Below are 15697 nucleotides of genomic sequence, written 5' to 3'. Positions count from 1 at the left end.
TCATATTTATGCACCTCATGTACAAAGAGAGTCTTGGATGCCAATTATAGTTTTTTTTTGTACAACATTTTATTTCCTGAAATTCTCCTCCTCAACTAAATATGTATTATAATTTATTATTTGCTAAAATACATATTACTTTAGTAATAATATGATGAATTAGACTTGGATATTAAAAAATAGGAATGTTTTTTTTATATATAATTTTGTTTTCTATGCTTCTAAAATATTTTCTCAGAAATATGTACTTGCACAATATATATTTTAAAAAAATTATTGAAGATTGTGATAAAATTTAAATCATTTACTAAAAGGGATATTTTTATCACTTAAATGTCAAGCGGGTTTTTTCGATCGAGTATTGATTAGTGTGATATATATTAGCGGTCGAAACACATGCGCTACATACGCAAAAGTTAACTATAAATCCCAAGTATAGAGATATGAGGCGACGATTATTTTATTTGGATATTAAAATTTTTTATATTCTTTCTGTATTTTCAATTTTTTTAAAAAAAATCTCCGAAGTTCAACACGCTGACTCTCAGTCTCAGCGTTTCTTGATTTAGTGCATCGTCACTTCTCTGCATAAGATTATCAGGAAAAAAGAAAAACACATTCCGATTTCCATGGTTACCGTGAACCCGTAGAGAAATCTTCCATGATAGCTATGCTTCCAGAGAAAGATCTCTGTCTTGGCAGACTCTTGCATAAGGTTTTCGGACACAGTTCTTCTTTAATCCGTCCTCGGATGTTGAGCAAAAAACTCATACAAGAGAAATCATCTTAAATCAAGAATATCATAAATGTCTTAAATTTGATTTATCATATCCCGGATGAATAATATTAAGATTTGTCCGATTTCAAGTCTGTTAGAGAACATGTATAAATTATGACATGCAGATCCCCTATATCAATGCATGAATTATTCACCAATACACCATCTCAACCATCCAGTATTACATAAATGTGTTGAAGAGTCTTGTTTTCGGTGTTCGTAAAATCTGTCCCAGAAGTTGTGTCTCAAATTCAATATTAATGACTAGATGTTACAATTAATTTCTATTTATTTTTTCGCATATCGATCTTTATGAATTATGTTTATGCATAGATAGATAATTTAGTTCAGTATTATTTTATATTTATAATAGTTGGCATTAGAGAGGTTTTTCCCTCTGTCTTTGTATATTTGAGATTTCGATTCTGGAAAAATTATAAAATTTATGTGAGTACAATTTTTAATTATCACAATTTTAATTACATCATTTTTGAAATAAAAAATCTCCATAAATTTGGAAAACAATTCCTAAAATAGAATCTAAAAAAAGAAAATTGAAGGAAAAAACCCTAGGTTGAATTTTGTCTCGAAGGTGCAGTAACCGGCCAGAACCCAAAAAAAATAGTGACGACCGATTTTTCGGTTGTGCCAAAACTTTGCAAAATTGATATGAAAAGATAGCTCTTATAGTAGGATTTCCAAATCCAAGCTCGGTTTTGAAATTTTGTCCAACGTCGGTGGAGATATCGCCGGTCACAGTAGTTGCAGTTTCATCGTAAATTTTTTTGAGAAACACTTAAATATGGTGCCAAAACGTTTCATATGTCAAGACCTTTCCGAAAATATGATTGCTTTTTGTTGGATCTGGTGGTGACTCCCAAGGTTAGTAGCCGTTGAAAATTGAAATACACCAAGGGAAAGCTAATGGAGGTTAGTGGCCATAACCGAAATCAGTTACCACTTACCAATAAGGTTGGGGAAGGTATTCAGTTGGACGACTTACGTGAACTTGGGAGGAATCAGTTGAAAGGAAGTTGGTGGAGTCAAATATATGGGAATATACATATAGGGTTGAAGAGAAACACAAAAGGAACACCAGAAACCTCCTTGATTGAAAAATAGCTCAGCAGCCGAGAAGGTGCATGGATAGGAAGATAAAGATTGAGAGCATTTGAGAGAAGAAGATTCATTTGTGATTCAATTATGAAAGGAATATTTTATTCCTTTATTATTTTGATAAATTGATATCATCAATTTAATATTTTGCCTTTCTAGATTATGAAATCTTGATTGATTTATTTCTAAATGATAATATCTTGGTTGACTTATTTCTAGATTATGAGATTTTTCTTGATTTATTTTTAGATGATAAAAACTTGATTGATTTATATCTAGATATTATATGATTTGTTTTTGATATGATTTTTATCTCTAGCATATTTTATTCTTGTTTAAAAGAGTTTTTTATCTAATGAAAATCTTGTTTCCATATTTTGTAGGACTCTTTTATGGAATAACTTTTAGGTCAAATCATGGATTTAAATATGGATAGCCATATAGCCGTACATGGGGCTTTGAGAGTGCTTTGTAGAGAGAGAGAGAAGAAGGGCTTTAGAGAGAGAAGAGGCTTTTTGTGGAGAGAGGCGTTTGGTGTGTTGGACTAGGGAGATTTTCACATAGAAGAAATTAGAAGAGTCCAACATATATTTGTTCTACGTTTTTGTGTGATCGGTTGATCACTTTACAGCGTATGAGAGCTGCTGGATTTTTCGGAACACGCAGAGAGTTCAGATATTGAAGATTTTCGTGTTGAAGATTTTGTGTGATTGATTCACATATACCGTGTTGCTGATTGGTGTTGCCAACACTCAAGAACAACACTGACTCAGAGTGTTGATCGAAGAGTGGTTTCTTTGGTTTTAAGCAATACATTTTTTTATTTTATGCATCTAGTTTTTTTTTGTGATTTATTTTGATGTATTTTTAATTTCTTGGAGTGTCAAGGAATTTGGTTTTGTTTTCTCACTAGTATTGTTTTGGTGTAAACGATTTACATAATTTTTCTAGTGAATTTTTTGCCATGAGGCATCGCACAAGTATTCGTACTGGTGCATAATTTAAAACTGATGTTTATTTATTAAAATTATATTTGTGTGTTAATACTAAATTTCCGCTGCATGTTGTGTGCTCGTGTTGACAACACCAGAGCACAACACTAACTTCTGATACACACATTATAATATTTTTATTTCTTGTACGTTTATGAGCAACAATTCCTTTCAAATTACTTGGCTATTGTTTTCTTGCACCTGTAACTTTCGATTGTTGAGTTGATTAATAAAGGCGATTGGCGTGTTCTCCCGTGGATGTAGGCTTTTCAGTGCCGAACCACGTAATCCTATCTTGTATTTTCTATCTTGCATGCTAGAATTCTTGGTTTCGTTTGAACGAGTTGAGTGTGGTGTGAATCGTGATCGATAAATCAAACACTTTTAATTTTTGACAACCGGTGGCGAGGATAAGGCCGATCAAAGGTGCCGAAAATGTTTGAAGAAGAAAATTGAAAAAAGAAGAAGAAAACGGTGAAGAGGAGAGATAATTTTTTAAATTGACAAGTAACAACCAATAAACAGAAAAGATGCTGGTTTTTTATTTTTTTTTATATAGTCATTTTCAATTTAGAAAATGCTCTTTAACCTTTTTTTGACCATTGCTTCTCTGACCTCGTATCAGATCCAGGCATGACTGGGAGAGACGCAATGTCTGAAATTTTATAACTGATATCCAATATATAGAAACTATCTGAATCTGTACTTTCTTGATTTTATTGGTCGTGTGTCACTTAGTTGCTCCTCGGTCCATATTCGCGACTTTTCCTAGTATCTGCTGTAGATTGAAGGAAGAGAACTGTTGAAAGGAAATGCATTTGATAAGCACTGTGTTGGAAAAAACATGTGAAGCGTAAAGAACATCATTACACATTTCCATAAGCTCACAATTTATCTACCTTGATTAAACCCATACTCTTACCTTTTAAGTTTTTAATCAAGAATTGTGCATGAAGCTCGTGATAACCTGTTTTCTCATGTGAAAAAACCAGAAATTCTCATTTAGAATTATATTTTTTGTACCATCGAACATTATGCATGTATATGTGAATGTGGGTGTCCATATAATGGTATTTGAATGCATCAATTGTTCTCTCTTTGGTATGTAAGAAACAAACAAAGGATATGTTCCTTTCATCGAAACATGTCAATATTTGAAGGATGTAATAAATATTATGTCGTTTAAAAGTTTCACTTTATTTATATTTTTATACCTGCAACGATGACTTACGTATCCAAAAACAATCACAAGAGAAAAATAATGTGATAAAAAATGCAGAGATAAAAAAAATGAATAGGTATAATGCGCCCACAAGCTCGGAACAAACAAAAGATCTATCCCTTTCATTGTGACGTGTCAATATTCGAAATATGGGAACAAATTATATTTCACATAAAAAATTGTGACGTGTCAATATTCGAAATATGGGAACAAATTATATTTCACATAAAAAATTTCATTCATTTATATTTTTATACTTTCAACAATGACATACACACTTGAAAAAAATTTACAAGAGAAAAAATCATGCAATAAAAAATGAAGAGATAAAAAAATCAGTATGTCTATGCCCACAAGCTTGGAAACTGCCATTAACATTAAGGTTCACTTTCAATTCGTGGACTTTGGCAATTAATTCTTCCTCAGCTATGTCTTTTGACAAGTCCGAAGTAATGGACTTGATTCCAACTTCATTATGTGCTCTTCTGTTGGATGCAATAATTGTCCCTATTTAGTAGAGCGATCAAACTGTGGTGCTTGAGCTGCTGTACGGTTTAAAAAATTTGAGTAGCACTATTATCACCAGCTATAGCTTTTGGTAAAGTGACAAGCGCTACGTCCAACAATTGGTATCAGAGCCAAGATCACGGATTCGATTTCCATTTACTGCAAGGAGTGCAATTATTGGGAGGAAGATTGTTGGGTGCAATAATTGTCTCTGCTTAGTAGAGTGATTGAAACGTGGTGCTTAACCTGTTCTGAGGTTTAAAAGATTTGAGTTGCACAATTACCACCAGCTACAGTTTTTGATAAAACGGCAAGCGCTCGGTTCAACATCATCTTTGGTAAGTCTTGTGAGAACCGAACCTTGGGAAATTAATTGTTAGAAATCTTTTTACCAAGTCAATAATACCTACACTAAGGCATGCTAATTTTCGAAAATTGGAAAGAATATTTGCATGATTGGAGTATCATACAAATTAAAAGGGTTGAGGCATGATAATTGCTAGAGATTTCGAAAATCCCTCCTAGATTAATTTCCTAGTTATGGTGATGGATAGATACTAGTGTGATTGGGAAATATATCATCCAAGATGGCTCAAAATCCTTCCCACCTAGCAACCTAATTTTCGAAAATATTGAGGGGCAAGGGATTAAGGAATGAATCTCATAAATTGGTAGCAAAATAAACTCATCATGGAATGATTTTCTTAGGAAAAAAATCGTGTGAATCCTGAGTGCAAATATGTGGGATTTTGATGCCATATTCAATTCCACTCCCCTCAACTATAAATAGGCCATCCCCTCACTCCACAAGACACCACAATTTCGAAATGCCCTTTGCTGAAATTCACGAAATTCAGCAGCCTCTCCCTAGTGAAACTCTGCCCAAATATCGTCTCAAAATCATCCGAGAAATCGAACCGAAGCGCTGCCCAGACAAGGAGCGAGGAGCGATCTAAATTCCAAAGCCAAGCATTCACGTTTCTTTAGCAATCAAATACGGTAAGTGGGCTGTTTTAAAGAATTAATTTCGATTATGCATTCTTCGTGTGTTTTTGAAAATACGGTCGAGTACATGTTCTTTCCTACTCCTTTTCTTGTATCGATTGTCATTCGTTTTTAAGCACTGTGAGTAGTCGACTGTATATGGGTGGGAATCCCAACCATGACGTACCCTTACGCGGTGGGGGATATAACCGCTATACGGCCTCGCCCCCTTAGAGGAGTAAAAATTAGGGACTGACGTCAGTAAACCATAGAAGCTTAGATAAATCACAGTGGCTGGTAAATGTTATGCATGTTTATGAAGTATGTATGCAAGTCATGTTTTATTCTCGAAATTTATGCATGTTGTTTTTATTGTGCTCGATTTCCCCCACTTGCTGAGTATTCCCCAAATACTCAACCCCTTACAACCCTTCCTAGATAAGCCCGAAGAAGAACTCGAGGATGAGGAGTCCGAACAGTTCTGGGGATGGTGAACGCTCAAGGAATTCAGTTTAAGTTATTATTAAGTAGATTTACGTTTCCGCATTAAAACTATGTCGTCTTATTTATTTTGGGAATTGTAAAGACAATTGTTATTTAATTTAAGATTATGATATATAAACTGGTTCGGTTTATACTGTGCTACAAGAGGCTTGTTGTTGCGATTGTGTGATTGTTAAACAACGCCGGTGTCATTCCCGAGTTTCGGGGCGTGACATTTAAGTGGTATCAGAGCCGCCAGGTTCATAATCCGAGTGGAAAAAAAAATCGATTTAAAAAAAAAAAAAACCTAAAAATTTTCGGTGGAATTTTAACTCGAGGCCGATGTTACCCCCTTTGAAATGGCCCAACGAGCAAGGCTCACCACCCTAAGGTTGTGAGCACCACGCTGAAATCGCGAAAATCCTTCGTTTAGGCCTTCGAAACGTCGTTTTTGCCGTTTTAGGAAATATTCGTAGACCTTATAACTTCTCGTAGGAAATTCCGAATTCGATTCCGTCAATTGTCTCGGAATCCTCTCGACATATTCTTCGAACCCATATGTCAAATTCCAAACTTTCCATTTTTGGAAAAAAAAATTTATTTATTTAAATTTCGAAAATTTCATATATATTGCATATTCTCACTTGTTATATACTGTCTATTTCGGATTCTGAGCATTTCCATCTTTTTGATTTCAGGAAATGGCTCCATCTACTCCCATGCAACCCCGTACTCGTGTCCAAGCTGCCCTTCGTTTGAAGGAGCTTGCCCTTCACTACCAGTCACGCCAGATTCGGCGACTTAGAGCCCGATTAAGTGAGAGGAGGAGTGAGGTCGAAACCTTAACCGCTGAGAAAGAAGAGATTTAGGTCCGCCTTAATCAGTCTATCTATCAGGGTGAACTAGTTAGGGGAGATAACATGGACCTACGGGACGTCATAGAGCAATGCAAATATCAAAATGGAAAGCTACGAGAGGATGCGGAGCGTTGTCGCAAGGAACTTGAAGAGGAGAAACAGCAGAATGCCAAGGGTAAGAGGAGACTCGAAAATCTTAGTGAGGCGATAAGCTGCATTGCCAAAGTGAACCATCAGCTGACTCAACAGGGTGAAGCGCTGAAGAACAAGATCAAGGAGAATAAGAAGGGGTACGAACTACGCCACCAGAGCACCATAGATCTGTTGGACGAGGCAGAGGCAGATGTTCAAAAGTGGAAGGCGCAGGTGGCCCAGCTTAATGCAGAGAATGCCCAGCTTAATGAAGAGAACGCCCAGCTCACCCACATGGTGGAGATACTGCAAGAGGAAGAGCCGGAAGAAGAAGAGCCGATAGAGATCGATGAGCCCATAACTGCCATAGGAGATGGAGAGATAGATGATTAGAGTTCCTTAGTTACCTTTCCTTATTACTAGGAGTTTATCCTTCCATTGTTGCTATTTTATTTTCAGTCAGCATGACTTATTTCCATTCAGTACGCTTTGTTCATTCAGTTGTTTCTTTAAATTCGAAAATTAATAAAATATGATTATTATTTATCTCAGTCGTGCATCTATATCCAAATTATGTTTGTTTATTTACTCAGTTGTTCCAGCATAACTTACCTATTCAATCTTGTCGATTTATACCACAAATTCTTAGAAGCGTTTGACTTATAGGAAATGGCCGGTAGACCACCAAGACAGAACCGCAACCCCCGTTATGCTAACAACAACAACAACAACAACAACAACAACACTAATGAAGAAGGCAACGGGCCTCCACCTCAGTTCAATCTCAATCAAGCAGACCTAATGGCCATAGCCACGATCGTGGCGACAACACTTCAGGGGTTAGTGAACCCCAATGCTAATCAGCAGCACCCACCTCCACCACATCATGGGGTCAAGTTTCATTACGAGTCACTGCGCAAGAACAGGTGCCCAACCTTCAGTGGCGCTGCCGACCCCAAAGTTAGCTAGAGTTGGCTAAAAAGCGTGGAAACTCAGTTGAGACTGTTGGAAGTCCCGGATGCACTAAAAGTGGACGTGATAGTGCCTTTCTTGGAAGACAAGACAGCTAAATGGTGGGAAGCAGTCTTGCCAGCTATGACCGCTGCTGGACCAATCACATGGCGAATCTTCCGAGAAACGTTTCTGAAATAGTACTACCCAGCAGAAGTCAGACTGCAGAAGCTAAGTGAATTTGAAAATTTCAATCAGGCTCCAGACATGTCAGTGGTGGAATACACCTCTCAGTTCAATGCCCTCGGATCTTATGCTCCAGCAATCATGGCAGACGAAGTTCTGAAATTGCACCGCTTTAAGAAAGGGTTGAACAGCAGGATCCAGTCAGCTCTAGCGGTCTACCAACCTGCCAACTTTTCAGATTTGATGGGTGCGGCTATCCAAGCCGAGGCTGATATTCGTCGAAGAGAAGGGGAAAACAGGAACAAGCGACCCCTTAACAGCCAGCCTTCTCAAGGGAGACCAGTGTTCAAGAGGCCCAATCAGTCGGGTGGACCTCCCTCAGGGAAATTCCCCGCCACTAACTATCAAGGACTCAAGCCATGCTCAACATGTGGCTTCAAGCACTCCGGGGAATGTCGAAGGGCCAGCGGTGTATGCTTTGGATGTGGGAAAGCGGGGCACCGAATTGCAGAATGTCCTACCGCCGCCAACCGACCAGCAGGGCCAAACAGAGGAACTGGGCCAAATACAGGAGCAGGCCCTAGTAAACCAAAGGAGGACAAACCCAATGCTAGGATCTTTACCATGACTCAGGAAGAGGCTGACGACGCAACTGAAGTCGTGTCAGGTACCATTCTAACTCAATCAGTGCCTGCTTACGCATTATTTGACTGTGGCGCTACGCACTCCTTTATGTTTAAGAGGTTTGCTAAGAAATTAAGACGTAAACCCGATAAGCTAACCGAACCTTTCCGAATAGCCACACCTACGAGTAGAGCCATGGAAACTGATGAGATTTACAGAGATTGTGAAATCAGTATCAATAACCAGACTTTTAGCGCCGACTTGATACAGTTGATCATGGTCGATTTTGACATCATCCTAGGGATGGACTGGTTAGCAAGAAACAACGCAGTAGTAGATTGTAAGGGAAAAGAAGTCAAACTCCGAACCCCAAATCAGGAAGAAGTCGTGTTTCACGGTAAATCCAAGGGACGAAAATCACTATTGTCCGCATCTCAAGCTTGGAAAGCCATGAAATCTGGAGAAGACATCTACCTAGCAATGGTCAGTGAGGCAAAAGAAGAAGTCGAGCTGAAACTGGAGGACATCCCGGTGGTGAGAGATTTCCCAGATATTTTCCCAGAAGAACTCTCAGGGACCGCGAAGTGGAGTTCGAAATCAACCTGGTTCCCGGTGCGGCACCGATCTCTAAGGCACCGTATAGAATGGCACCAGCCGAACTCAAGGAGTTAAAGGAACAACTCCAAGAATTGCTAGATAAAAAGCAGATTCAACCAAGTGTGTCCCCATGGGGAGCTCCAGTACTCTTCGTAAAGAAGAAGGACGGTAGTATGAGATTATGCATCGACTACAGAGAATTAAACAAGATCACAATCAAGAACAGGTACCCTCTACCTCGGATAGACGATCTGTTTGATCAGCTTAAAGGAGCCGCCGTCTTTTCTAAACTGGATCTGAGGACAGGTTATCATCAGTTGAAGGTCAGGGCTGAAGATATCCCCAAGACAGCCTTTCGAACCAGGTATGGGCATTATGAATTCACAGTGAAGCTTTTTGGTCTGACCAATGCACCAGCAGCATTCATGGACCTGATGAACAGAGTGTTCAAGCCATTCCTGGATCAGTTCATAGTGGTATTCATCGACGATATCCTCGTCTATTCTCCTGACGAGACGAGCCATGAAGAGCACCTTCACCTTGCACTGCAGACCTTAAGAGAGAATAAGCTATACGCTAAGTTCAGCAAGTGTGAATTCTGGCTAAGGAGTGTGTCGTTTCTAGGACACGTGATTTCAAGAGAAGGAGTGTCAGTGGACCCAAGGAAAGTAGAGGCAATTACCGAGTGGCCGAGACCTAAGAACGCCACCGATATCATAAGCTTTCTTGGATTGGCGGGTTACTACCGAAAGTTTGTTGAAGGGTTCTCCTCGATAGCCGTGCCACTGACGAAGCTCACACAGAAGAATTCTAAATTCATCTGGGATGACGATTGTGAGAAGAGTTTCCAGACATTGAAGGAGAAACTCGCATCCACACCAGTGTTAATATTGCCTGCAGAGAATAAGGATTTTATCATCTACAGTGACACATCTAAGGAAGGTCTGGGATGCGTACTCATGCAGGAAGGAAGAGTGATCGCCTACACATCAAGGCAGTTGAAACCGCATGAGCAGAATTATCCTACTCATGACCTGGAACTAGCAGCGGTTGTCTTCGCCTTAAGATTTGGAAGCACTATCTCTATGGTGCTAAATGTGAAATCTTCACAGACCATCAGAGCCTCAAGTACTTGTTCACCCAAAAGGAACTTAATATGAGGCAAAGGCGATGGATCGAACTTCTGAAAGATTATGACTTGACCATAAGCTACCATCCGGGTAAAGCGAACAAAGTGGCCGATGCGCTAAGTCGGAAGGGCCGTGGCAAGATAACTCTAGCGTCCCTCTCTGCCCTGCCATGCCTACAGGAGACCGTCAAGTTAAACCAGGATCGAGACCCGGTACTGACTAAACTTAAGGAGCAGGTCAGAGAAGGGAAGTCTCAAGATCATCAGATTGACGATAAGGGAATCTTGTGGATGAAAGGGAGACTGGGTGTGCCCGACAGTGATAACCTTCGCCAAGAGATAATGGCAGAGGCGCACAAGTCAAAATTCTCAGTCCACCCAGGCAGTACGAAAATGTACAGGGACCTCAAGAATAGTTTCTGGTGGAATGGCATGAAGAGAGATGTAGGTGAATTCGTCTCTAGATGTCAGGTATGCCAGCAGGTCAAAGCAGAACACCAGCGACCTGGGGGATTACTGCAACCTTTGGAAATTCCCGAATGGAAGTGGGAGCATATCTCCATGGATTTTGTGGTAGGATTGCCAAAGTCTAGGCAAAGCCACGACGGTATATGGGTGATCGTGGACAGACTCACAAAGACTGCACACTTCCTACCCGTCCGCATGAATTACAACCTCGACAAGTTGGCTTCACTGTACATGGACAACATCGTGAAACTGCATGGAGTGCCAGTTAGCATCTTATCTGACAGAGACCCGAGGTTCGTTTCGCGTTTTTGGAAGAGCTTTCAAGAGGCCATGGGAACGAAAGTGACCCTAAGTACGGCCTATGATCCTCAAACCGATGGGCAAACGGAGAGAACCATACAGACCTTAGAAGATATGCTGCGAGCGTGCGCTCTTGAATTCAGTAGCAACTGGAGCACTCATCTACCCTTAATTGAGTTTGCTTATAACAACAGCTATCACAGCAGCATCGGAATGGCTCCGTACGAAGCCTTTTATGGAAGGAAATGTCGGTCACCACTTTACTGGGATGAAGTGGGAGAAAAAGCCGTGGTGGGACCCGAGCTAGTACAGATGACTGTGGACAAAGTTAAAATTGTCCGAGGAAAGCTCAAGGCAGCTCAAGATCGACAGAAGAGCTGGGCAGATCTTAAAAGAAGGCCTGTAGAGTTCAATGTGGGCGAGAAGGCTTATGTGAAAGTCTCGCCTATGAGAGGAGTGGTCAGATTCAGTAAAGCCGGGAAGCTGAACCCTCGATATGTTGGACCCTTTGACATCTTAGAAAAAGTGGGCACGCTAGCATGCAGACTGGCACAGCCACCGAACATGTCAAGGATCCACAACGTGTTCCATGTATCCCAACTGAGGAGGTACATTCCGGACCCAAGTCACGTTCTAGAAATAGAACCACTCTTGACCGAAGGAAACTTGGGAGAAGGACTGAAATACGAAGAAGTTCCTATCAGAATCGTGGACACCAAGGAATAAGTCCTCAAACGACGCATCGTTCCCTACTTCAAAGTGCAGTGGTCCAACCACACCGAGCGAGAAGCAACTTGGGAAGTGGAAGAGAAAATGAGAATGGATTATCCCTACCTATTTGGAGACCAAGCCAGCCCAAGTTTCGAGGACGAAACTTCTCATAAGGAGGGAGGGATGTGAGAACCGAAATTTTTTTTAAAGATACAAAAAAAAAAATAAATTGTAAGGAAACTTGTAGGATAATAAGATATGCACCTTGGGAAATTAATTGTTAGAAATCTTTTTACCAAGTCGATAATACCTACACTAAGGCATGCTAATTTTCGAAAATTGGAAAGAATATTTGCATGATTGGAGTATCATACAAATTAAAAGGGTTGAGGCATGATAATTGCTAGAGATTTCGAAAATCCCTCCTAGATTAATTTCCTAGTTATGGTGATGGATAGATACTAGTGTGATTGGGAAATATATCATGCAAGATGGCTCAAAATCCTTCCCACCTAGCAACCTAATTTTCGAAAATATTGAGGGGCAAGGGATTAAGGAATGAATCTCATAAATTGGTAGCAAAATAAACTCATCATGGAATGATTTTCTTAGGAAAAAAATCGTGTGAATCCTGAGTGCAAATATGTGGGATTTTGATGCCATATTCAATTCCACTCCCCTCAACTATAAATAGGCCATCCCCTCACTCCACAAGACACCACAATTTCGAAATCCCCTTTGCTGAAATTCACGAAATTCAGCAGCCTCTCCCTAGCGAAACTCTGCCCAAATATCGTCTCAAAATCATCCGAGAAATCGAACCGAAGCGCTGCCCGGACAAGGAGCGAGGAGCGATCTAAATTCCAAAGCCAAGCATTCACGTTTCTTTAGCAATCAAATACGGTAAGTGGGCTGTTTTAAAGAATTAATTTCGATTATGCATTCTTCGTGTGTTTTTGAAAATACAGTCGAGTACATGTTCTTTCCTACTCCTTTTCTTGTATCGATTGTCATTCGTTTTTAAGCACTGTGAGAAGTCGACTGTATATGGGTGGGAATCCCAACCATGACGTACCCTTACGCGGTGGGGGATATAACCGCTATACGGCCTCGCCCCCTTAGAGGAGTAAAAATTAGGGACTGACGTCAGTAAACCATAGAAGCTTAGATAAATCACAGTGGCTGGTAAATGTTATGCATGTTTATGAAGTATGTATGCAAGTCATGTTTTATTCTCGAAATTTATGCATGTTGTTTTTATTGTGCTCGATTTCCCCCACTTACTGAGTATTCCCCAAATACTCACCCCCTTACAACCCTTCCCAGATAAGCCCGAAGAAGAACTCGAGGATGAGGATTCCGAACAGTTCTGGGGATGGTGAATGCTCAAGGAATTCAGTTTAAGTTATTATTAAGTAGATTTACGTTTCCGCATTAAAACTATGTCGTCTTATTTATTTTGGGAATTGTAAAGACAATGGTTATTTAATTTAAGATTATGATATATAAACTGGTTCGGTTTATACTGTGCTACAAGAGGCTTGTTGTTGCGATTGTGTGATTGTTAAACAACGCCGGTGTCATTCCCGAGTTTCGGGGCGTGACAAGTCTTCCACAATCCAACAACAAAAACCAATAAATTATCCTTTAGAATTATCTTTTTGTACCATCAAGCATTGTGCAGAAATCTCAGGATAACCTATTTCTCATGGGAAAAAACAAGATTTTCTGCTTTAGAATTAATGTTTTGCACCATCAAGCATTGTACATGTACTTGTGAGTGTGGATGTCTGTATAATGACATTTGAATACATCAATAGTTCTCTTTGGAGTGTAAGTTACAAAAAAATGATATGTTTATTTCATCCTAATATGCCAATATTTGAATGATGAGAATAAATGATATTTCACTTAAAAAAATTTCCTTTTATTTATGCTTTTATACCTGTAATAATGACATATGTACCAAAAACAATTAACAAGAGAAAAAAAAAAATCATGTAATAAAAAATGACAAAAAAAAATCAGTATGTCTATTGCCCCCAAGCTCGGAAACTATTATGAACATTAGGATTCACATTTAATTCATAGACTTTGGCCATTAATTATGTCCCAGCTATGTCATTTGACATGTCCAAAGCAATGGACTTGATTCCAACTTCATTAAGTGTTCTCCTTTGAGAAGTCTTTCATTATCTAACAACAAGAATCACTAACTTGGGTGGGTATTTGAAATCATCTAAGCTCAAGAAGTACAACACATAAATATCCAAGTCTTGTAGTTAAAATTTTTGATGTCACCATGAAATAAAACAAATTAGGAGTTCAAAGCTCACAAAGATTGATAACCATGTATATTATAATTATGTGAAATTGTAACATGAGCACAAAGCGGAGAAATGATCAATGAGTGTGGAGCATATATTTTATACTTGATAAAACATATTGGATCGTGTGGAGGATGAGAGAGCATACCTGCAACCAAATTTATTTTTTTTAAATATTTGAAATGTAAATAAAAAAATACTAATTTAGCAAGGAAGCTATTAGAGACGGATTACAAAGACAAAATCAATTATATATCTAAAACGTTGTTGTTAACTGTGTATACTCAATTTCAAATGTTGCATATATTAGAGATGTATTAAAAACACAAAAGCAATTTCAACCAGAAAATCAATATTAAATATATTATCGTGGTGCCAATATGATAGGATCGGAAATAAATTTAGAGGGGTGAATAAATTTTTATATAAAAAAATTTTGGTTGGGTTAGCAACATTGAAATTTGATTCTTGTCAGTTGAGTTCTCAGTAAGTCAATCAGTATGAACTGTGCATAAGTAGACTGACTGAGACAGTTCGAACAAATGATTTATCAAGAAAATCAATTGGGATTTATTGAATAGTATTTAAGGTAGGTTAATTGAAAAGTAAATAGACACAAAGTTTTTTTTTAGATGTTCGGAGACTTCAATACTCCTACGGGTCTTTCTCATGGAAGGAGTGCACTAAAAGACTTTGGTAATTACTAGCAATTTGACATCACTCACTTCAGTGGAACTTAACACTACCTAACTGAAACTCATAGTAAACTTCAATCTAAAACGATTTGAGCAGTAAGACTTATAACTATCAATTACACAGATTTCAAAGGAAATTCTAAGCACAAATTTAATCATCAAAATAATCATATAATAACTTATCAACTTGTGCTGGTTTTTCAAATTGGCTCGTAGAAAGCTTTTTTTAAAGAAGATCAGTTGATTTGTTAAAGTTCAAAGAAAGAATATGTTACATTAAGAGCTTGTTCATCTGATCTATTTTTAAATTAATCTACAAAGGTAATATTTTTAGAATAATATATATGTTTCCAAATATAGATGTCGTTGTCATGTCATTGTACTTTTTGACATGTTCTGGTAGTGCGTAGGAACTTAACATTCTGTTAAGATTCAGTGACTATTGGTACGGAAAACTTTATCTGTTATTTCAGCTTGGCTCTAATCCTTTATCGATGATTATACTGATAGTTCAGGGAATGTTTGGATTTTGAGTGGCTGATCCACTCAGATAGACTGTCATTTGGCCTTCATTGGTTAATCTTGAATCAATTTGGCTATCAGTATCCCTCTTGTGCTTTATCAGTCTGGTTATGTAA

The 15697-nt window shown here is 38.5% G+C and overlaps 1 protein-coding gene across 1 annotated transcript; it reads left to right on the top strand.

The window, feature by feature from the left end:
• Nucleotides 1–7740: 7740 nt before the first annotated feature.
• On the top strand, nt 7741–12052 carry LOC142520334 (uncharacterized). Its single transcript, XM_075623334.1, has 6 exons — nt 7741–8031; nt 8281–9469; nt 10054–10382; nt 10446–10557; nt 10656–11103; nt 11521–12052. Exons 1-6 carry the CDS (start codon nt 7741–7743, stop codon nt 12050–12052), a joined length of 2901 nt encoding a protein of 966 aa, XP_075479449.1.
• Nucleotides 12053–15697: the final 3645 nt, after the last annotated feature.

Source organism: Primulina tabacum, chromosome 12 (genome assembly GCF_025594145.1).
Source record: "Primulina tabacum isolate GXHZ01 chromosome 12, ASM2559414v2, whole genome shotgun sequence".
In the NCBI taxonomy this organism is placed as follows: domain Eukaryota; kingdom Viridiplantae; phylum Streptophyta; class Magnoliopsida; order Lamiales; family Gesneriaceae; genus Primulina; species Primulina tabacum.
This window is presented reverse-complemented; position numbering and strand designations above follow the sequence as displayed.

What these genes read in the sequence shown, in the direction of transcription:
- LOC142520334 (XM_075623334.1), top strand. Translation starts at nt 7,741, where the DNA reads ATGGCCGGTAGACCACCAAGACAGAACCGCAACCCCCGTTATGCTAAC. An exon ending in GCACCGATCTCTAAGGCACC is followed by an intron (nt 9,470 to 10,053) that starts GTATAGAATGGC and finishes TGTCGTTTCTAG; the next exon opens with GACACGTGATTTCAAGAGAA. An exon ending in ACAGACCATCAGAGCCTCAA is followed by an intron (nt 10,558 to 10,655) that starts GTACTTGTTCAC and finishes ATCCGGGTAAAG; the next exon opens with CGAACAAAGTGGCCGATGCG.